Below are 22,792 nucleotides of genomic sequence, written 5' to 3' on the forward strand. Positions count from 1 at the left end.
AATTGCTTTCTATTATATTTATTTATTTTAGGTAAATACGTTTTTGAGTGCTGCAGTGCATCAACAGTCATGCATGCTGAATACAAACTGCTCAGGAGGATATTTTAATGACACGTATAGAGGATACAGAGGAGAAGGCCTCAGTCCTGAGCTCAGTGGAAACTGGTCAGACAGTTTTAGTCAGGAAATAATGTTGTTATTGTCACTTCTATAAATGTGCACATTTTTTTAAATTTAGCATTACAGCTGGGATTTAAATATGAGACAGTAAATGTGTAAATGATTTTATTGTATTATTTCAGTGCTATAAATCTCCCATACAGATGTGTTAAACTGTGCTTTCCTCTGCAGGTTGTTTTCTGCTCTGTGAGGCAGTTTGACATCTGGAAAATCTGTGAAGGTTAGAGCTAAAATATAAATGAATATTTTTATTTATTTACTGAAGGAGCGATGGAGGGATGATGGAGGTCAGAGTCCAGCTGTCAGCTTGATGTAAATGTCACAGGCAGAAATAAAAGCTGTCCTCTGGGTGTTTCATATTTTAACACATTTTATTCCTAATGAGTCTGATGGGCAGAGAGAGAGAGTGAGAGAGAGAGGCATGCAGTGAGGGAGGGAGGGAGGAGGGTGAGTTAAAGAGGAGGAGGAGCTGAGTGGTGGAGTGGTGGATTCAGTCAGTCGTTCTGTGGCTCAGAGCTCAGATGGAGGTTTTTCCATGCACTGTGGAGACTCTTATGGCATGACGACGCCTTCCTGAGAGAGAGAGAGAGAGAGAGAGAGAGAGAGACATTCTCCCCTCAGTTTCCACGGTGACGGCATCCCTCCATCCTCCTCCTCCTCCTCCTCCTCCATCATCTCTCCGTCCAGCTACTGTCGGCTCGTTGGCGTCGACAGGATGGGAGATAAAGGAACCAGGTAAGATTTAGTGTGTGTGGGTGTTTGATGTGTATGTGCATGTGTGTGTGTGTGTGTGGGTGTGGGTGGGTGTGTGTGGGTGTGTAACCTTAACAAATGTGTGTGTTTTCATACAGAGCACTGCTGTTTGGGTTTTAAGGTTATTTCACATCATTCTGCTGCTGGTTCCTCACAGAACATTTAAATTTAATTTACAGATGCAGAAGAGGTGTGTGTGTGTAATGTTACATAATGTTCTGTCAGAACCTCGAGCAGTGTGACGTCTCTGAGCAGCGCACTGATGGTTCCTTTCTTCTATTTTTTTTAAGGTGAATTTTTTTTTTTTTTGAATTTGCCCTTATTTTGATAATACAGACAAACAGGAAACATGGAGACTGGGGGAAGGGTAAGGGTGACTGCTGGTAAGAAGTAGTAAATTACTAATTACTTCTTACCAGTTTAAAATGTTATGAAGCCATTTTACTAATTACTGTTTACCTTCTTTTTAAGTCTCAAATTACTTTTGTCATTACTTCCCTACATTGTGGTTTATGAGAAACCTGGGTTTGTAAGATCATCATCTTAATTAATTTGTGTATAATTCTTATATTTTCTGTCTTGGTGATCTGATTTGGAGTCATCATACTGATGGATATGATGGTGATTATAAGCACTCGATGGTGGTCTGATGGTAGTCTTGGACTTGATGTGTGCCCTGGGATTCTCTCTTTCATTATACCAAATAATCTAAACACAATCTTTGACACCAACATGTCACATACTGTCAACAAAACCCAGCTGATTCCTAAATGTTGGTTTATTAGTAGCCAATATATGCAAATCAGCTAACAACACATGCAAATAAGACGACTCTGGAGTAACAAGGTGTTCACATTTCTGTCTACCAGCAGCTGCTGCACCAGGCTAACATGTACCAGACCAGTCTGTCCACTGATCTCACACAGAACTAACTGATTTTACCCTCAGTCAAACTCCTCTGAGTCAATAGGACCAGGAGCCAAAAGTGAACGATCCAAAACTGTGTCCTAGATCTAACTAAGACTTGTTCAGCAAGTTCTGGAGACCAAAACCAGAAATCTGAAATCTGCAATCAAATTCTCCCAGAGTGACGCTACTATGACCGAATCAAGAAATCAGAATACATATACAAACTGACCAATCAGAATACGTTGCTGCTCCAGGATTGATGTTAATAAGATACTTTAAAAACATGTAGGGACAGATTGTTGTTATTTGATTCAGACAGATGTTTTGGCATCAGACATGAACACAGACATGAGACACATGTTGATATGATTCAGTATGACTTCACTTCCTGTGGATATCATTATCCCTGATGTCCCTTCAGAATAAAGCTCCAGAGAAACAGAGGCTGCAGAACTTCATTCAGAATCCTCCTGTTTTTAAGTTTCCTTTGGTATCACAGTGATCCAGTGATGCTGTCTGAACATCATGATTCCCTGCAGACAGGAGCTGAACACAGGTGATCACAGCTGATTTGCTGCTGTTAATGGGACAGTCTGACTGAATGGAGACAGATACAGGCTAAAAACACCGGACTCAGGTTGAAACCCACAGCTATCTCACTGTATTAATGGCAACTACACACAGGAAGATGCTAACAAGGCTGTTTACAGCTTGGTAGCTACAGTCCTGCTCATGTCACCAGTTTATTTTCTTTTTAATTATTGTTCTGTAGCTTCTTTAGCTTAAGTTTCTTCAGTTATAGTTTTCATGAGAAGCCTCTGAACAGAACTGTCCTGTACGACTCCACAGTCTGACTGCTGTACACTCATTTTTATTTCTCAGTTTGACCTGATGTTACTGTGACAAAGAAAGACCTGTGAACCACTGCTCTCCTACAAAGCAAACACAAATTAAAACGCTCTGTTCATTTAACCTCACTGACCCTTCTGTTTCTAACAGTGCAGAGGTTGCACTGTTAGAAACAAGTTGTGGTTCCACACAGAACCTGATTCAGACCACAGAACATGTATTTTTCTGCGGTGTGATTGATATCGTCTTGTATCTGAGTGCTGAGTGTGTTCTGTGTTTGCAGGCTGAATGATCTGAGTGTGTTGTGTCAGGAGAATATTAATGAGTTCAGTGTGATCGGTCAGACATACAGAGCAGCTCAGACTCAGCCCTGCTGCTGCCGGAGAGACTCTTTCTGTCAGCTCTGGAGGTTTTCACAGAAACAGAAAGCTCATCCATTTAAACCTTTGTCTGTTCTGATTCTAACCAAACCTCCTTTAATAAGACAGAGATGGCCTTATTTCAAACAACCAGCTGAGTTAAGAGGTTTCAGTGTCAGTTTATTTCTTCAGATCAGTCTCAGTGTAAAAAAAACAGGCAGATAGGTATTTCAAAATGGTTTCAGGTTTCTACTCAGTGCTAACTTCTCATCATCTCAGAATAACCAGTGGCCGGGGCGTCCTCAGTCTGAACATTTCGCTGTCTGTTGTCTCTGTACTGCTGCTTCTTGGTAAAAGCAGAAAAATCCTCATAGCTGTGTAGAAACCAAGTCTAACAGTGTGCAGCCATGCAGCAGCTGGGTGAGGTGGAGATATTTCAGTCTCACCCACACTGGTGGACAGATTGACACCACGCTGCTAAAATATGAAGCACAGAATGAATGTGTAATTGTCACCTTGTGTTTATTTAAATGTTGTTTTGCAGCCCTTATTATGTTGTATTTTAGCACTTTGATTTGTCTGCTGCTCTGATAAAACTGCCAACAGTGTTTGGACCAGCAGCCCACTGAGTTATGGTGGAGCTGAGCTGTGCCAGCCCTCAGCAGTAATGAATCCCAGTCTGACAGGTGTGGATGATACAGGAGCTCTGAGGAGTCACGGTGGCAGTTTCGTGAAGAGGAATCATCTTTAGACTGTGGAATGTTTTCTGTTCGTCGCCACTGTTGGTTCAGATCATTCAGCCCAAGCCTGTGACACTCCAGGTGAACCACGGCCTCCTTCTCAGTCAGTTAGGCTGGATGTGGACTTGTTCACCACTGAGAGAGTGAAGGACTTCAATCTCTCTGACAGACTCACTGACTATATGTGGACAGTGTCAGAACCATGTCTGATGGTTTAATCTCCAGCTTGGAACTGTCTCAGATTTTCATACTCATCTTTTATTGTGAGTCAAAGTGTAATGTTTCAATTCAGAACTGATTTCACTGTTTGCATTGTGCAGTAAATGTTTTGTGCATCATCCCTGTTAAATAAGAAGGGACAAAGTTCACCAGTGTTTCATCAGTAACATGCAGCTTTGGGTCAGAGGTAATTTTTTTCCTGTTTGTCCTCCTGACGACAACATCTGTCACATCTGTCCATCCTGGAACAGAGACCCCTCCTCTGTTCCCTCAGAGTTATGTTTAGCATGCTAACACGCTAAACTATGATGGTGAACATGGTAAACAGCATGTTAGCATGCTGGTATTAGCATTTAGCTTAAAGCACCACCACAGTGCAGGCTGACAGATGTTAGCATGGCTGTAGACTGGTCCCCTGTTGAAGGGTTTTTTCTTAATCTGGATCTGGGTGTAAGGGTAGAGGGTGGAGAACTGGGGGCCAGACAGGAAACCACAGAGGCCCAGTTTAACTCAGAAACGATAAAGCTCGAACTGTGATGAGTAACAGCTCCGTCTCAAGAACAATCCTGGGATATGAAACTTTTCACAGCTTTTCTTCTGGTTAAAATGGAGGGATACAGCTGTGAGGTCAGGACCCGCCTCCAGCAGGGAGGTGTGGTATCATGGTGTTCTGGTGTCAGTGTGTCTCTGCTGGACTCTCAGTATCAGGGGAGTCTTCAGTTGTCCCCCATGGCAGTGAGCTGACACAACAATCAGATATTGATCGGTCCTTCAGTGTTCCCTCAGCTGGAGCTTCCTGATTGATCAGAGGAACAGAGGCTGAGCAGAGAAGCACTTCAGCTGAGGAACACTCAGTGGTTTTATTTACTGGAGGGTTCTCTAAAATGAACAGAACATTTCCAAATAAACACATAGACATCCAGCTGAGGTTGGGTTCCTGCACAGTCCAGCTCAGTCCTGTGTTGTCTGAGAATCATTTAGTGAATTTATTAAAAACAGCTGAAAAACACATGAATTTATTACATCATGTTTTACCTTTCAACTGTGTCTCTGTCAGGTTTCACTGCTGTCCTGTAAAAATCAAGCGACTTCTCCCCATAACAAACATGCCCACAGGTCGTCTGTCAGCAGGTTATTATGACCCGTGGTTAGGTTTTGTTGCTAGGCGACATCTAGTGGTCATAGTAATGATGACAGGAGCAAAGGGAAAAGTGCAGTGACGTAGTTTATAGAGTCCACGTCAGGAGGAGGTTGGGGTGGATGGATGAATATGTTAAAGTAGCAGTTTATGTTGTTTCTATTATCCATGACCGTTCATGGTTATTATTGTAACCATGACAACAAAGATTGTCTAATGTTGAGGAAGTACTTATTTTAACCCAAATCACTTTTCCTAAACCTAACCAAGACATGACCATTATTATAGTAACCATCGAGATGAAGGTAGGTACGCTATTCTTGGTACAGTCTGTGTGTTTATTATTGTAACCATGACAACCAAGTTTCAGTACGCCTGCTGCTGTAGGGGCCCTATTTCAGAATACAATGCTATGGGTCGTATCAGAGGGTTGATGGTTGTTCAGGTTGGTGGACTGGTTCAGGTTGGAGGACTGATTCAGGCTGGTGGACTGGTTGGAGGACTAGTTTAGATTGGAAGATTGGTTGGAGGACTGGTTCAGGTTGGAGGACTGGTTGGAGGACTGGCTCAGGTTGGAGGACTGGTTCAGGTTGGTGGACTGGTTGGTGGACTGGTTCAGGTTGGAGGACTGATTCAGGTTGGATGACTAGTTCAGGTTGGAGAACTGGTTGGTGGACTGGTTCACGTTGGAGGACTGGCTCAGGTTGGAGGACTGGTTGGTGGACTGGTTCAAGCTGGAGGACTGGTTGGAGGACTGGTTCAGGTTGGAGGACTGGTTGGTGGACTGGTTCAAGTTGGAGAACTGGTTGGAGGACTGGTTCAGGTTGGAGGACAGGTTCAAGGACTGGTTCAGGTTGGAGGACTGGTTGGAGGACTGGTTCAGGTTGGAGGACTGGTTGGTGGACTGGTTCAGGTCAGTGGACTGGTTGGAGGACAGGTTCAGGTTGGAGGACTGGTTGGAGGACTGGCTCAGGTTGGAGAACTGGTTGGTGGACTGGTTCAGGTTGGAGGACTGGCTCAGGTTGGAGGACTGGTTTGTGGCCTGGTTCAGGTTGGAGGACATGTTCAGGTTGGAGGACTGGCTCAGGTTGGAGGACTGGTTTGGGGCCTTGTTCAGGTTGGTGGACAGGTTCAGGTTGGAGGACTGGTTGTTGGACTGGTTCAGGTTGGAGGACTGGTTGGAGGACAGGTTCAGGTAGGAGGACTGGCTCAAGTTGGAGGACTGGTTGGTGGACTGGTTAAAGTTGGAGGACAGGTTCAGGTTGGAGGACTGGTTGGAAACCAAATGTCTCCACAATGACTCTGTTGGTTTTCTGCACACAGTTGCTTTCGTGGCTCATGAAAACTTTGCAGTTTGGAGATTTGTTGTTTTCACAACGTGTGATCACTCTGAAATATAACTCATATGTTATAAATTTAAATGTGTTTGCTCTTTATAACACACAAGTAGGAAAAGGAGGAAATAAACCAGAAGAAAGAGACAGAAAGAAAAACACAACATCAGGGGATAAACTGTTGAAAAATATAGAGTTAAAGAAACAGTAACACAAACGTTGAAGTGAATTTATGAATGAAGGTCATTTAAATTCATCAAGTTGCTGATGTCATCAGATCTCACAGTTAATTTGTGTCTGCAGCCAAATAATGTGTTTGAGTCATGGTGGATGACATCACACAGGCCACACCCACAAGACTTTATCAATCATAACATCTGTTCATTGTGTGTGTGTGTGTGTGTGTGTGTGTGCGTGCGTGCACGCGCGCTGTAGCAACTGTAGTGACTGTGGTTATTGTGGTGACTGTGGTGACCAGTGACTGTAGTGACTGTTACTGTAGTGACTGTTGTAACTGTAGTGACTGTGGTGACTGGTGACTGTGGTGATTGTAGTTTCAGGATCAGTGTGTGTGGCTGTGATGAAATTTGAACAGGATCTCACACTGTAACTCTGCACTGAACAACACAAATCAATGTGTTTGAAAGCGTCTCCTCTCTGGGTCTGTTATCTTTCTTCTTTCTGAATGAGTCTTTCATCCTGTCTCCGTCCTCCTCTTGTCCCTCAGTGACACCAGTTTTTGTCCTCTGTCTCTGTCTGTGGCAGTGAAACAGTCAAATGTAAGAAATCAATGAATTCAGCAGGAATCCTTATGGAGTCTGGAATATAGTGCACATTACCTTTATATATCTTATACTGTATATAAAGATAATAGATAATGATTTTCTGAATGAGGTTCTGGGTTCAAATCCTGGGCCTTGGGCCTTTCTGTGTGGAGTTTGCATGTTCTCCCTGTGTCTGTGTGAGTTCCCTCCGGGTTCTCTGGCTTCCTCCCACAGTCCAAACACATGCACATTAGGGTAAATGGTGACTCTAAATTGCCCATAGGTGTGAATGTGAGCATGAATTGTTTGTCTCTATATATCAGCCCTGTGATAGACTGGTATTCTGTCCAGGGAGTACCCCGCCCTAACCCAGTGTCAGCTGGGATTGGCGTCAGCCTCCCCACGACCCTGTATGGATAAGCGTTATAGGAAATGGATGGATTTAATTGAACTTTTATTTACTGAGGAGCTTCATTGTATTTCATTACGTGTGTAAAGTGGTAAACTGCTGAGACATGTTCTCTGACGTATGATAAATGGCTTAAACGGACTGAAAGGACATGGACTCTGGTGTGATCGCCGCGATTGACTTCTCCTTTATGAGCTGACCCGAGGGAGCTCCCTCTGTGCCGCTACGTCACTGTCACAGGCGGCTCGTTTTTCTACCTTCTGTGCTTCTGATTCACACGAGTATAGAAACAACGCTCTTGCTTGATTGCCGCTGCACAGCTGATGATTGGTGACCTGAGGTTGCAGAGCTGCTCTGTGTTAAAATTTAATTGGACTAATTGCAGAGATGATGATGCGCAGGTAATCACGTGCTGAGAGAGCCCCCAGGAGTCTCAGTGGTTTCCGGTAAAGCGGCATCCTGATGCTGCTGATTGATGATGAAGGCCCATTCAGGAGGAAGCTGAAAGCTAATGGAGCCACAGCAGCTAATTTATGACAACATTAACACAGAGGGGAGGAGGGGGGTAATAATGTCAGACAGCATTAGACAGAATCTGAGAGAGGAAACTACTGCTGATTATAGTGATGATGATGATGATGATGATGATGATGATGACGATGATGATGACAGTAATGACTGACAGCAGGACTTCCCTGTATCTGTGAGGACTTTAGGATCAGGGGATGTTCAGGGACACTGAACTTTTTTAAAGACGCCTTTGAAAGTTAAAACATTTGTGGGGACATTTTAGAAACATTATTGAAAGTTTAAGACAAAATTGGAAAGTGGGAGTAATTTTGAAAATTACAAGAATTTTGAAAATATTTTTGGGGGAAATGGAAAAAGTGAGGGACATTTTTGAAAGAGGACATTTTTGTATGGACCACAACGGTAGGGTTAGCCCCATAATCATGAATGTCTGTAACTGACTGACTGACTGACCGAGTAAGTGATCCTATCCCACCATTGGTCAGCTGAATGCCACATGACCGAGTAGGAGTGTCCTCATTGGTTGTTGCTCTTTCAAAATGAATTGACACAAACAGTTTTTATTTGGAAGCGTTTACAGCTGCAGTGTTGACCACTGAGAGCATCTGTCTCTTTTTTATAAGAAAACACCTAGTCAGAGGCGCAGCTTGTGAGCAGGCAGGGGCCCCCCGAGGGCCTTAACGGCACAGCAGTGTCTCAAAATATGTCACAATGTTGAAGTTTTGTAGTTATTTATTTTAGGTTTTATGGTTCTTTATATTTATATTTTGAAAATTCTACTAAAGTGAACATTTGGAATAAAAAAATGTTAAGATTTCATAAATTGTTTGTTTAATGGTGAACACTGATTCAAGCAGCCCTGAACAGCCCCCCCAAAATATAAGAAGATACTGTGTCTCCTCTAACCTCCTCTCTGATCTGTCGCAGCTCAGTCTGTAACTGATGTGTTTGATTCTGTCAGACAACATTTTGGTTACAACATCAGAATTTGAAGCGACTGCTAGTTAACATGTCGTCTAAATGGACCAGGTTTCAGTCTCTGTTTCAAACTTGTTCCACTGTCATGACAACAGAAACAGAAAAAAAGTGTGAACAAGCTTTATTGTGAATTCAGCTGAATTAAAATACTGTGTATGTGACACAGAGAGAAGGGGAGAAGCAAACAGATGTTAAGGTTAAAGGTCATTAAAGGTCGACACAGAACAAGTTTCACTGACCCGCTTTCATCTGTCTGTTTATCTGCAGAGTGTTTAAGAAAGCCAGTCCCAATGGAAAGGTGAGTCCTGTTGTTCTCTGTGTTTACCCTGCTCAAAGCCTGAAGGGACACCATGTCCACCATGACCCTGACAACATGTGGACGTCCACAGTGGTACACAAACAGCCAGTGAAAAGTGTACACTCACTGGAAATCAAATGATATGAGAATATGAGAGTTTGTGGTGTGTGTGTGGGCTAGTCCTGATTGGCTGTTGTGTTCCTCCCTCAGCTCACTGTCTACCTGGGGAAGAGAGACTTTGTGGACCACGTGGACCTGGTGGAGCCTGTCGGTGAGATTTTAATCTGTCTGGTAGAGTAGTGTCCCTCTGCTGTTGGCTGGTCTCTGACAGCAGCTGATTTCATTTTGAGGTTTGTTAGTTGAGGTAAGTCATCTTCTTGGGATTCGTTGACTTTCTGACTGTTTTCCTGCAGATGGTGTCGTCCTGATTGACCCAGAGTATCTGAAGGAGAGAAAAGGTGAGAAACCCAAACCTGTTAAATATTCTCACTAATGTTATGTGGGTGTAACCAAAAATGTTAATAGTATTTTCATCAAAAAGGTTTTTATAGAGCGGGTTGGTGAGTGGTTCGATCCCTGGCTCCTCTAGTCTGCATGTCAAAGTGTTTTTGGGCAAGATACTGAACCTGAAACAGTGTATCATCTGTGTATGATAGAAGAGTGCTGTGTGTGTGTGAGGGAATGGGTGACTGTAGTGTAAAGTGCTCTGAGCGGTCGATAACACCAGGAAAGTGCTGTTTGAGTCCAGTCCATTTACATTTTTGGCTCAAATCTGCATTTTTGGGAAATTCCTATCTGGATTCAGGGCCCCTCACAGTGCTGAATCTACATTACTTTGTGTTTTAGATCTAAATGCAGCTTCTAACACACCAGATCACTCTTCTCTCATTCACAGACTAAATAACCTTCTCTGATTCTGCCTTAGATTTCTGATTGATGTTCATCTAACAGATACTTCAACTGTAGATTTTAGGAATAAAGATGTGATGTTCTCCCAGTGCACCCCCCATCCCCATTCCAACAGAAAGTCTTCCAAAAATGAATTCTGTATCAAAGGCTTCTTCCAACACTAAGCAGTGGATTCCTTCGCTGCATGTATTTATTTAATGCTGTATACTTCCATTTGGAGATGAAAACCCAAAACAGAACCTCTCTTTTCACTTTTATGCTGATGACATGAGGCTCTGTCTACCTTTACACCATGATAATTACAACAGATCTCAACAACTGTCTTCAGGACATCAGATCCTGGATAGCTGAGGACACTGCAGCTTAACAAGCAGAGGTGCAGGAGTGATATTTGGCCCTCTTGCCGTCCATCTTCAGTAAGGTGTGCAATTCCTTGGGGAAGTGTCCTGGAGCCTCTGTTCCTTCTGTTAAACCTGATATAGATTTAAAGGAACATTTTATCATTCAAACTGAGGACATGTTGAGGCGAGGTGAGCACAAAGACTGGAAACAGGGGAAAACCGTTTCTAGAAGCCATTTGTCATATAACTGGATTTGTGTTTTTCTTCATCAGTGTTTGTGACTCTGACCTGTGCCTTCCGTTATGGTCGTGAGGACTTGGATGTCCTCGGGTTGACATTTCGGAAGGACCTGTTTGTGGCTAATGTCCAGGCGTTTCCTCCACTGCCTGAAGAGAAGAAGAGTCTGACTCGTCTTCAGGAACGCCTGATTAAAAAGCTGGGAGAACATGCCTACCCATTCACCTTCGAGGTACTGAGTCTGCAGAGCTTCTGCCAGATTCTTCTGTCAGCCATGTGTCAGCTGCTAAATACGGCTGGGAATTGTTTTTTGTCACAAGTGTTGATACAAAACCTGACAGAGAATACTGAAACAATCCTTTCTTTAATACCTTACAGTGAGAAATATAAACACATTTTTCTACAAACTCTTCATTTAATGCAGACACTAAAGTCATATGAACACAAGCAGCTGGAAGCTGCTGGAAAAGGTGCTAAATGGTGTTAAATGATGTAAGATGATAGTTAGCATGTTCATGATGTCATGTTGTCATATCATCATCCAGCCTCATCAGCTGGTTTCAGTCTAATGCCAGCTGGTCTCAGTCTAATGTCAGCTGGTTTCAGCCTAGTGTCAGCTGGTTTCAGTCTAATATCAGCTGGTTACAGTCTAGTATCAGCTGGTTTCAGTCTACTGTCAGCACATCATTAAAAAAATGAGATGTTAATTAGGTCTCAGATCAGACCTAATTAACTTTTTATTTTGGTGGTCTTGTGGTCTGGGAGGCCACCCATGTCTTAGCAGCCACCCCGTGAACATATTGCACTCATACGTAAAAGAAATGTTTATTACTTGGTGGTAATTGTTGGGCCTGAGAAGACAACTTCAGGGACCCCAGACACGTCACTTATTTATTCACTGTAGAAACACAATGAGGCTAAAACAAAACTGCAAGCTGTACCTAAAACTACAGATAGTAAAATAAGATTAGCTAATGAAACGTGTCCACAAGACACATTAGCAGCTTCCTTAGAATCAAAAATCTTTTAGACTTTTGAGATGTTTTTCCTTCATGTGTTTGCAGATTCCTCTGAACCTGCCATGCTCCGTCACTCTACAGCCTGGACCAGAGGACACTGGGAAGGTAAAGATGCTGATTTTTTACTTTAATTTCTCACTGAGATCTTTTCTGCTTCACTCTCCTGTTCAGTTGTGTCACTATGCAGCTGCTCTGCCTCGTTTTAGGCACTTCAGTGGGCATTAATTATAACTCCTCTTTGCTGAAAATTTATTTAAATAAATTAACAGCCATTGCTGTTAATTTACATTTGATTTTCTTGCTGCCGTGTGTCCTCAGGCCTGTGGAGTCGACTTCGAGGTGAAAGCTTTCTGTGCAGAAAATGTTGAAGAAAAGATCCACAAAAGGTAAAAGTGTGTCAGCTGCAGTGCAACCCCAGAGAAAATAAAGAGATGAATTATGAATGAAGTAAAATCAGTCGTGCATTAGCAGCTTCCTGCTCACAGAGAAAGGAAGGGGCATCCAGCTGCAGGAGGATCACTTCACCACTGACAGTGAATAAACCACAACGATCCCGCTCAAATTACACATCCACACTGAATTTAAATGTCTATGCATGTGCACAGAGTCATCATCAGTAAGTGCACGGTATCACTATGATGAAACGGTGGTGTCAGTGTTGTGTGATGTTATAGGAACTCGGTGCGTCTGGTGATCAGGAAGGTGCAGTACGCTCCAGAGAAACCTGGTCCTCAGCCAACAGCAGAAACCACCAGACAGTTCCTGATGTCAGACAAACCTCTGCACCTGGAGGCTTCTCTGGACAAGGAGGTAACACCTGTGTTTTACACATGCATTTCAACCAACTCACATCCATGGCTGGAATAACCTCCCCGGTGGCCCTGAGCATATGAGGCCATGTCATTATTTTTCCAGAGAAAAACAGCCAGACACCAGCTGACAGATAATTAATTGGTAACAGTCTTGATAATTGTTTATTAATTGTTCATTGTTGCCCTTGGATGGAGCAGTGACCCCCCCAGAAAAGTACCCCTGAGCCCATTTGAGCCACCACAGTCCAATCCTGGATCAAACACTGAAGATGAAAAACACACACAACAAGCAACCTGGACCATGTGTTATCACAAAATCCTGAGATTGTAGTTATCAGTAGCCATGACCCTTTTGGTCCTCTGTACCACAGTGTCTGTGTCCGTTCTCTCTCAGATCTACTACCACGGAGAACCCATCAGCGTCAACGTTCACGTCACCAACAACACCAACAAGACGGTGAAGAAGATGAAGATCTCAGGTACTTCAGTGCTGCTTCCTGTCTGTGTGTGTATCTGTGTAGTAGCTCTGCTATGTTATTAAACACTGGTTGATGTTTCCACAGTGCGACAGTACGCAGACATCTGCCTGTTCAACACGGCTCAGTACAAATGTCCAGTGGCCACGGAGGAGTCAGAGTGAGTCCTCTGTGTTTGAGTGTTGGCAGAACAGAACAGACAACATGCTGATGTTGAGAGTGGAAGTTACCATGAGATCCTCCCAGTAGCTTTTGACTATATCCCCTGGTCTTCCTCAGAGTTGTCATGGCATTGTTGTTGTCAAATTCCCATTTCTGAGCTCTTTAAGAACTTCCTAACATTATACTTTATAACTTTATAAAGTGCACAAAAGACTGTAATCCTGGAGTTTAGGGTGAGATTGATTTAACATCATCCTGATGATCTTGATATTTTTAGACCTTGAGGTCTCAGTCTGCTCAAAATCAGCCACAACATGATGTTTGACCAAGTTGGTTATGCTTTTTTCTAGTGGCCACATTAATGGCCATCATAGAGAGGGGAGGGGATGTTGACACACAGCTGAGTGTTTTTGATCACAGAGCTTCTGTTTTATTTTGGCCAGTTGGTTGATCCACTGGGGAGCAGGACTGAGATCAGGATCAGGACATTTCTGTGGTGGCCCTGAGAGCTCAACACACTGCAACTTCAGAAAACACGAACAAATTCAGAAAACATCTTCATCAATTTGACAACGACACAATGGGTGGTAATATAAATCTGCATAAAAACTGATGAAACTACAAACTGAAAAATCCTGCTGCTGCTGATAAAGTCCAGTGAGTTCTGTCAGATGTGTGAGTTCGTACTCCATCACCATGAAAATGTTTTTTCTCTCTTTAGTGATGTCGTAGCTCCCAGTTCAACGTTCTGCAAAGTTTTCACACTCACTCCTTTTCTGGCCAACAACCGGGAGAAACGAGGCCTTGCTCTGGATGGAAAGCTGAAGCATGAGGACACCAATCTGGCCTCCAGCACACTGTGAGTCCAGTAGCACTCATGATGCCTTCCATGCCTGTGGAGGAGTGGGAAATTCAGATGTCATGTTGTTGGTAGCAGCCCAGCAGCCTGATTGGTCAAACTGAATGTTTTTTGTCCCAAGCAGGTTACGAGAAGGAGCCAATAAGGAGATCCTTGGTATCATTGTGTCATACAAAGTCAAAGTGAAGCTGGTGGTTTCACGAGGCGGGTCAGTACACACTGTTTTAACTCCACATCACCTGAGAGGAGCTTTCAAGTCTGACTGACATTCAAATTCAGTTTTGGTATTTGTGTTGACTTGGATAATTGCCAAACGTCATTGAACTTTATTATGATTTTTTTCAGAGAGGGGTGGCTGTGTACCACTGTTTACCAGATGGCATGTCTTGTTTGGTCATTTAATGTTGGTCCTTTTATGACATCAGGCAGGAACTAAAACTAACAGGAGAAGGTTATGCCCCATCTGTGACCTCATACAGTACTCTGTGACTTCATATAGTATTCTGTGTGATTCAAATCCTAGCTTACACATTTCTACAGATATCTCCTGTCTTTTGAAAAACAGAAAACTGTCACAGGAGCTACAGTATACTATACAGTGTTATTATATCCTGTTACTTCTTAATCAAGAAGTGACTGAGTTCAAATTTCAGTTTGACTTTAAAGCTCAGTTTTAGTGTGAATCTCAAGTTTCTGTTTATCCCTCACCATCACTGCAGGGCTTTAATCATTTCTATCACGTCAGCAGATCGTTGCTGTTTTCTTCATCTCACTTGTCACTGATTTTGTGAAACACCAGCAGCTTCTGAAGCACAAAAGTAGAAATGAAAAACATAATGAGACAGCTGGATGTCTATTCTTGTAGTTTGTCCTTTATTCAGTGGGATTCAGCCTGACACATGGATGCACTGAGTATAAACATCCTTTCTAATGCCAGTAAAACCAGACAGTGTTAAAGGGATGAACAGAAACCGTGAGCACAGATCACACAGGGATCAGCCTCGGCTCCACAACCCCGATCACTGTTAATGAGCACATCAATAGAAATGAGTAGAAATGCTTTGCTGCTGATGTGAAGCTGAAGGTGTGACATGTTTATTGATTTCAGGCTCCTGGGAGATCTGGCGGCGAGGTAAACTTTCATGTTCTGTCACATCACTGAGATCATCGCTGAACAGACCGATACAAACCACACACTGAGATTTACGGAGGCCACCTGAACACCTCACGAAATAAACTCATAATAGTCCAAACACTCATTTAAATGTCTTTAATAAACCTGCTGTGGGTTATTGGTGCTTTCATGACATAATACATTTAATGACTTATTTTTCAGTGACGTCTCTGTTGAGCTGCCCTTCACATTAATGCACCCGAAGCCTTTAGAAGAATCCATCTACAGAGACGGTGAGTCATCTTCTCAGATCTGATGAACTCACAAATAAAACCTGAAAAAGTAGAAAAAAAGTTCAGCTAAGGTTTTCAAATAACACAATTTATTTAATGAATTTTGTTCTAATGTAGGATGTGTTTACACCTGTGGTGTCAGTGTACTGATGGAAGAAACCTTTTTAATAAACTTGATCTAAACTAGATCATCAACAGATGTGATAATGGAAACAGGTTTTAGGCATCTTGATTATAAATGCATCACCTGCTCATGAAAACATCCGGAACTGATGTTAAGTGTAGTGATGTTCCAGGTGTGAGTACACAGCTGTGTCTTAATCTGCGGGTTTGTAGTTTTTTTCCTCTGCTGTTGTTTTGAAATGAATGACTGTGATTCAGCCTGAGACGTTCGGATGCTTCAATTATTGATGCTGCTCACATCACACAGGACTTGTTCTTTAATGGCTCTGTGAGGGGCCACTTAGGCTGGGGCCAGCACCACCCTGCATTTAGAGCCGTGGTTCTCAAAGCAGTGGTTCTCAAAGTGGGATCTGGGGACCCCCAGGGGTCCTTGAGGTGGACATTCCTGGGGTCCCCAGCAAAAGGGGGAATCATTTATTTTCACTATAATTCCATCCAGAAGTAACACATTGTTGTGTTCATGGCTTTCAAACATGAGGGTCCGTCATCTAATTTAAGTCAGTTTTGGATCCTCGATGCGAAAAGTTTGAGAACCACTGCTTTAGAAAAAGAACTTTAAAAATGTTAATACTGAAATAATGCAGGATTTTCCATCACAGATAATGTCATGGTCTGTATCTCTGAAGGTGATTTCAAAGTGAAGTGAAACCAGTTTCTCCCTGGAAAAAATAAACATCAACCTACAAGCTGGTGATGATTTGGAGAACAATGAGCAGTGATGTGAACAGAGTCTGTAGTAAAAATGTGTCTGACACAGATCTCAGCACAGTGTTTGTCCCTCGGGATGATGTCTTCTGATTCCTCTCTGTGAGGTTTCCAGTGTCTGACCGTCGCCTCTCTGTCTTTCAGCTCCAGATGAAGCTCCAATCGACACAAACCTAATCGAGTTTGACACAAAGTAAGCAGCCATCTCTCCGTCTTTCTCCCTGTCTCTCCCTCCTGATCAGCTCATCCAAACACTGCCTCTCTTTCTGTGATCTTATTGGCTCTGCCCTGATTTACGGCCTCGTCAATAACCCTGACAGCAGAGAGGGTTTCCTCTCCGCCTGCTGGAACATTAACTGTGATGGACTTGTCTCCTGAGTCTCGCCCCTAATGTGTCTTAATGCCTGCTGCTCTGTAAGCTGCAGGAAATGGGCTGCAAACTGGAAACTCATACTGCTGTCAGCACAGCCTGGAAAATTACTCCTGACAAACAGCAACTCTGCATTTTACAGATGATTATTTCACTCTGATACGACCCCAAGATAACAGCAAATAATCATTTATCCACTACTTACACTGACTGAAAAAGGATAAAGGTGATTACTGCTTAATGAACTCAAAAGTATATATCTATCTATATATAGATATATACAGTTGTGTTCAAAATAATAGCAGTCCCACATCACTAGCAAGATGAATCACTGTTTTTGTTAGAATTTCAACTTCTACACTGCAAGTAAGTTTCTAGAAGGTTCAGTAAAGGTATAGAAAACCAACAGACCCAACAGGCATGACGTGCATGCTGCTGATTCTGTGAAACTGAATCATTTACTGAAAGGGGCGTGTTCAAAAAAATAGCAGTGCTGAGTTCAATTAGTGAGGTCATTGATTATGTGAAAAAAATAGGTGTTAAACAGGTGGCCCTTATTTAAGGATCAAGGCAACTGACGCTGCATATGCTGGCTGTGCATTTGTCCTTGAAAAACAGAGTAAAATGGGTCGTTCAAGACACTGTTCAGAAGAAGAGCGTTCTTTGATTAAGAAATTAATAAAAGAAGGGAAAACCTATAAAGAAGTGCAGAAAATGATAGGCTGTTCAGCTAAAATGATATCAAACGCTTTAAAATGGCAGCCAAAACCAGAAAGGTGAGGAAGAAAAAGAAAAACGACTATTCGAATGGATCGGAGAATAACCAAAATGGCAAAGGCTCAGCCAATGATCAGCTCCAGGAGGATCAAAGAAGATCTAAGATGGCCTGTGAATACTGTAACAATCAGACGACGTCTATGTGAAGCCAAGCTACCAGCAAGAAGCCCCCGCAAAGTCCCATTGTTAAAAAAAAATACATGTGCTGAAGCGGTTACAATTTGCCAAAGAACACATTGACTGGCCTAAAAAGAAATGGCGTAATATTTTGTGGACTGATGAGAGTAAGATTGTTCTTTTTGGCTCTAAGGGCCACAGACAGTTTGTCAGACGTCCTGAAAACAGTGAATTCAAGCCACAGTACACAGTGAAGACGGTGAAGCATGGTGGTGCAAGCATCATGATATGGGGATGTTTCTCGTACTATGGTGTTGGTCCTATTTATTGCATACCAGGGATCATGGATCAGTTTGAGTACATCAGAATACTGGAAGAAGTCATGTTGCCATATGCTGAAGAGGAAATGCCATTGAAATGGGTGTTTCAACAAGACAATGACCCCAAACACACCAGCAAGCAAGCAAAATCATGGTTCCAGACAAACAGAATTCAAGTAATAGAGTGGCCAGCACAATCCCCGGACCTTAATCCCATAGGAAACTTGTGGGCTGACATAAAAAATGCTGCTCATGAGGCAAAACCAAGAAATGCAGAGGAATTGTGGAACATAGTACAATTGTCCTGGGCTGCAATACCTGTTGACCGGTGCCAGAAGTTGGTCGACTACATGTACCACAGATGTGAAGCAGTTATCAGAAACCGTGGTTATGCAACTAAATATTAGTTTATGATTCTCAGGAAAGTTGAATCTTCAAGCATTTCTTAGTTTATACAGTACATTTTTGAGTTTGTAAAGAAAGATGTCAACACTGCTATTTTTTTGAACATTATATTTCTTGACTTTCTGCAAAATATTATCAAATTCAATTACTTTTTCCAATTTTCTTGCTTTGAAATAGAATGTGCAGTGTCCCCAATGCATTTGTGTTCATTAAAATAGAATTTATTTGAAGAATTTTGAGGTTTACTCACCTTTTTAAACACACTGCTATTTTTATGAACATAACTGTATGTATAGAGAGACTGGGAATGAATGCAACAAATCTTATTTCTCCAATCAGAAACATGCAAGAGCATATGCTCAGTTAGATCCTCCTCCCACAGAGGACACATTCTACATCTGCTACTGCATTTATTAAAAACTGAAAAATGAAATGAATGTTTTTCAGGAGCTGTATTTTTGTCAGACTGTCATGAGTTCTTCTATGAATTAATCAAAACTTGCTTGTTGTTTTGTTGACTTCTAAATGACATGGTGAACATGTGTGTGGGTCAGTGTGGGGTGGGGACGGGCAGCGAAGCAGCCAGATCACAAAAATGTTTAACATTTTAGTTCAAAACAGATAAAATATCCCATAAAATGTACCATAGTTCAACAGATGCAACAATAATTAAATATATAATAACTACTCCTTTAACAAATAAGAGAAGACAAACAAGTTATTTTTGGGAGTTAGCATTGCTAGCCACATGCTAATTGTTCTTTGGTAAACATTATTCAATAAATAAATAATACTATACAACTATTGTAAAACAATGAATATTTTCACAACACTGTGCTTATTTAGATTAAAACAAAAGTTAATTTGTGAAACTTTATGGATTTTAATATATTGTGATCGTCCCTGTGTTGAAATCAATTGCAACATCTGAATTCTTCCCTCCAAATGAATATTATCAATGACATGTCATATGCAACCATATATAAATGGTGTGGGTAATTAGCAGACAGATGTAAGTTTAATATATAAAAGTTTGGTTGGTCCACCAACCGATGATGAAGGAATATATCTGTGCTAAACTGGGCTTTGTGGTGTAACACATTGATTTCTGTCCTCTGTATCTCTGAACTTGTTCTCAGCTCACAGATTTCATGAAACTGAACTGTCTTATGTTGTTTTTGTTATCAGTCAGCTTCCATGATTCTCTCCCTCTCTCCCTCCTTCAGCGATGATGACATCATCTTTGAAGACTTTGCCCGCCAACGGCTGATTGGGGCTAAAGACGACAAGGATGAAGACGAAGAGCCAGTGGACTCGCCCAAACTCAACGACAGATAAAGGCAATGAGCGTCACTGCTGCTGCTGCTGCTGTTGTTGTTTCGCTGCCATTTGTAGTGTGGAGGTAACGGAGGTCACCTTTAGGTCTAACCACAGTCTGGACGCCCTTTAAACACTCGGTGGTGCCGTGTTTGTGTTCTCGTACATGTTCGTCCTCTCTCTGTGTCCTGCTGGAAGTAAAAAGCTAGATTACCACAGCCTAGACATCTGTTGTGGTGGAGCAGCTCTCCATTCCCATACTGGCCGGCTGAAGCGTTGAACCGGCGCTCACAGTATCTTAACGATGGCTGGTAGCATGCCTCCAATGTCACTTTGTTCTACGTGTTTCCATTAGGGACCGAACAGGAGTAACGTTGTGTTGAGATTAGTTTCGATGTGTCGTATCAGAAGGTCTTTATAAACAACACTGCCAACTTGGGTCGATCTGGAACAGTTCAGAACCACCTCGAATCACAACATAGACTTTAGCTAACAGGGGTTTTTGTTAATGAACCTTCCACAGTCTGTATGTGGACGAAGCTGCAGAGCACAAAGAAACACCGGAGGAAATGTGAACTGCAGGACGTCCTGACTCGCTGAGAGGACCTCAAACTGTCAGAGAGCCGCCAATCAGCTGAGAGGGAACCTCTGGCCTAGTTTGCATGAAATACATCAATACTTTATATGATTTATTAATGTTATGAATAATCAACCTTTATAGAGGATGGTCCTGATTTTAAAGTGTTTGTTGTTTGATGTTTTCATGTTGATCATTTTCCAAATCATCATTAGTGTTTGGAGGAAGGTCATTCCACCCACGCAGCTGCAGCTCTCACTTCAGTCCGATGAAAATCAGCTTTCAGAGAGAAGACGCTCGCTGTTTGAACCTCAGTTCTTTTATACTGACTGAAATGTGTCTGTTGCACAGATTCATGATGTTGTTGACTTATTCTTTGATCAAACTGTTAATGATTTCCAGCATTTTGATGGTTTTAAATTGTGATTTATCAAGCAGGAAACTTCAGGAAACATGAAGCATCAACAGTGAGGAGCTAAAAGCTGCAGTTCCTCTAATGACCACTAGAGTCTGGCTCCAACAGTGAATCAGTCCCCACAGACTCCCATGTTCAAATGTCCAACTTTACAGCAGAAAGAAACATGTTTACAGCCTGGTACAAAAACTGTTCTGGTCTCTAGAGCTAATTTCCTCCTTCATGACAACTGTACGGGCTGAAATTTATAAAACTCACCTGTTTACATTTTATTAAGGAATAAAGTTATGGAGACTTGAGGGGGTGGCCTCTTTTAGTGACAGGTGGGTGAGCCAACATTCACCAAAGTCTCAGCTCCACACATGCCCCACCTCTTTCACCATTTTTGGATTAGCTGGGAGTTAAAGGTGGAGTCAGACACTGCCAAGATGGCGATAGTGGAGCAGCTCACTCTGAGCTTCAGAAACCTGAGGGTGACATCACAACGGCTCCGCCCATCTTTATTTACAGTCTGTGTATTTTACTAAGACAAAGTTGTTGTTCAGCTGCTTGTGTTTAGTTTTTAACCTCTGACAACCTTGGCTTCTGTTTTTCATTGAAAAAAGGGAAAGAAATCAAAAACAAACGTGTTTATATTTCTCATCGTATTGGTATCTAAGACATTGTACTGGTTCTAATACTGAAACATTACTTAAACAATAAAAACACCACCCACACATCTGTCTCATCCAGATGCTGAATCCAAAACAACTGTAACTGTGAATCTCTGCAATGCCTCGGACACTGTTAATCGCTCCCTGTAAAAGTCTTCATTACACAAAGGAAATAAAGTTTTTATCCAAAATGACTCCATCAGGTACAGAGGGACTGGACTTAAAATTGGTTCTTCAAAGATCTCTATTGTTTTATGAAGTCTCTGAAGTGTGCGTCCTTGAACGCACTAACAGGGAAAACATTCATGTGTGTGATGATAACACACCTCTGTCCAGATGTAAAGAATAGGGTTTCTCTGCTGGCTGATTTTCAAAGAAAGGAAATCAATATAAAAACTGGTGGATGATTCGGAAAATGATCAATGAGGACGTTATGTAACAGGATGTATTAATCAAATTACAGTTGGAAAAAAAAAGCCCCCCCCCAAAAAAAAGAAGAAGAAGAAAAAGAAAAACACCAGTATGGTCCTTTAATGAACAAATATTATTCATGTAACATATCAGGAGCCTTGATGAGGTGTAATTACTGACCATTTGTTTTACAAAACAAATGTTTAATTTGAACATTAAAGATAAACAGTGGTGTTCTCCATATGAACAGAGTCAGTGTACAGATGTGTCATTAGTACTGTGTGTGTGTGATGATGATGATGGAGAGAAGAGGTGTCACTCTTTACCTGAGAGACTAAATGAATCTGTTTTTTTCTTCATTGTAACATGATATTACAAGATCAAAAACACCCAAAATATCTTTATTATTTCTAATTTTGTTTTAATTGGCTTTTATTTTGGCAGAACCAGGAGGAAACCTGTATATCCCACTGCATCTTTAATAAAAGGACGTTTATGGCAACCTGTGTGTGTTTTGGCTTTGTGATGTTTTGGACCCAAATGGAATGCAAAAAAAACCAAAAACCTGTCACTGTAACATGCTTGGGAACTGGGTTTAGAGGACAGTACTGATGCTGACATACAAAATTTCATCATCTGGTTTTATTTTTCAACATAAACACATATATACAATTCATAATTTTTTATAAGGATTCATTAAAAGTGGTTCTTAAAGTTAATCTCTAGAGAGAAAAACAGTGAAAAACATCTGCTGTGATTCATATTTAGTTTTCACACATAAAAACTGGTCTGAAGCTCATCTACTCTGACTTCCTGATTGAGACACCTGGATCAGGCCTTGGCCCCGCCCACCACCTGC

General features: G+C 41.9%; 1 protein-coding gene across 1 annotated transcript; it reads left to right on the forward strand.

Moving 5' to 3' along the window:
- Positions 1–678: 678 nt before the first annotated feature.
- arrb1 (arrestin, beta 1) lies at positions 679–22,435 on the forward strand. Its single transcript, XM_071496812.1, has 16 exons — positions 679–915; positions 9,431–9,461; positions 9,672–9,732; positions 9,875–9,919; positions 10,984–11,180; positions 12,013–12,072; positions 12,286–12,353; positions 12,642–12,777; positions 13,174–13,258; positions 13,343–13,415; positions 14,139–14,276; positions 14,401–14,484; positions 15,385–15,408; positions 15,613–15,683; positions 16,716–16,764; positions 19,787–22,435. The coding sequence occupies exons 1-16, from the start codon at positions 896–898 to the stop codon at positions 19,896–19,898; spliced, it is 1,254 nt and encodes a 417-aa protein (XP_071352913.1). The 5' UTR covers positions 679–895; the 3' UTR covers positions 19,899–22,435.
- Positions 22,436–22,792: the final 357 nt, after the last annotated feature.

Source organism: Trachinotus anak, unplaced genomic scaffold, assembly GCF_046630095.1.
Source record: "Trachinotus anak isolate AG129_WGS33_773 ecotype Australia unplaced genomic scaffold, CSIRO_AGI_Tana_v1 ptg000014l, whole genome shotgun sequence".
Taxonomy (NCBI): domain Eukaryota; kingdom Metazoa; phylum Chordata; class Actinopteri; order Carangiformes; family Carangidae; genus Trachinotus; species Trachinotus anak.

Coding starts and splice junctions, on each gene's coding strand:
- arrb1 (XM_071496812.1), top strand. CDS start 896: ATGGGAGATAAAGGAACCAG. Junction 14,277..14,400: donor AATCTGGCCTCCAGCACACT/GTGAGTCCAGTA, acceptor TGTCCCAAGCAG/GTTACGAGAAGGAGCCAATA. Junction 16,765..19,786: donor CTAATCGAGTTTGACACAAA/GTAAGCAGCCAT, acceptor TCCCTCCTTCAG/CGATGATGACATCATCTTTG.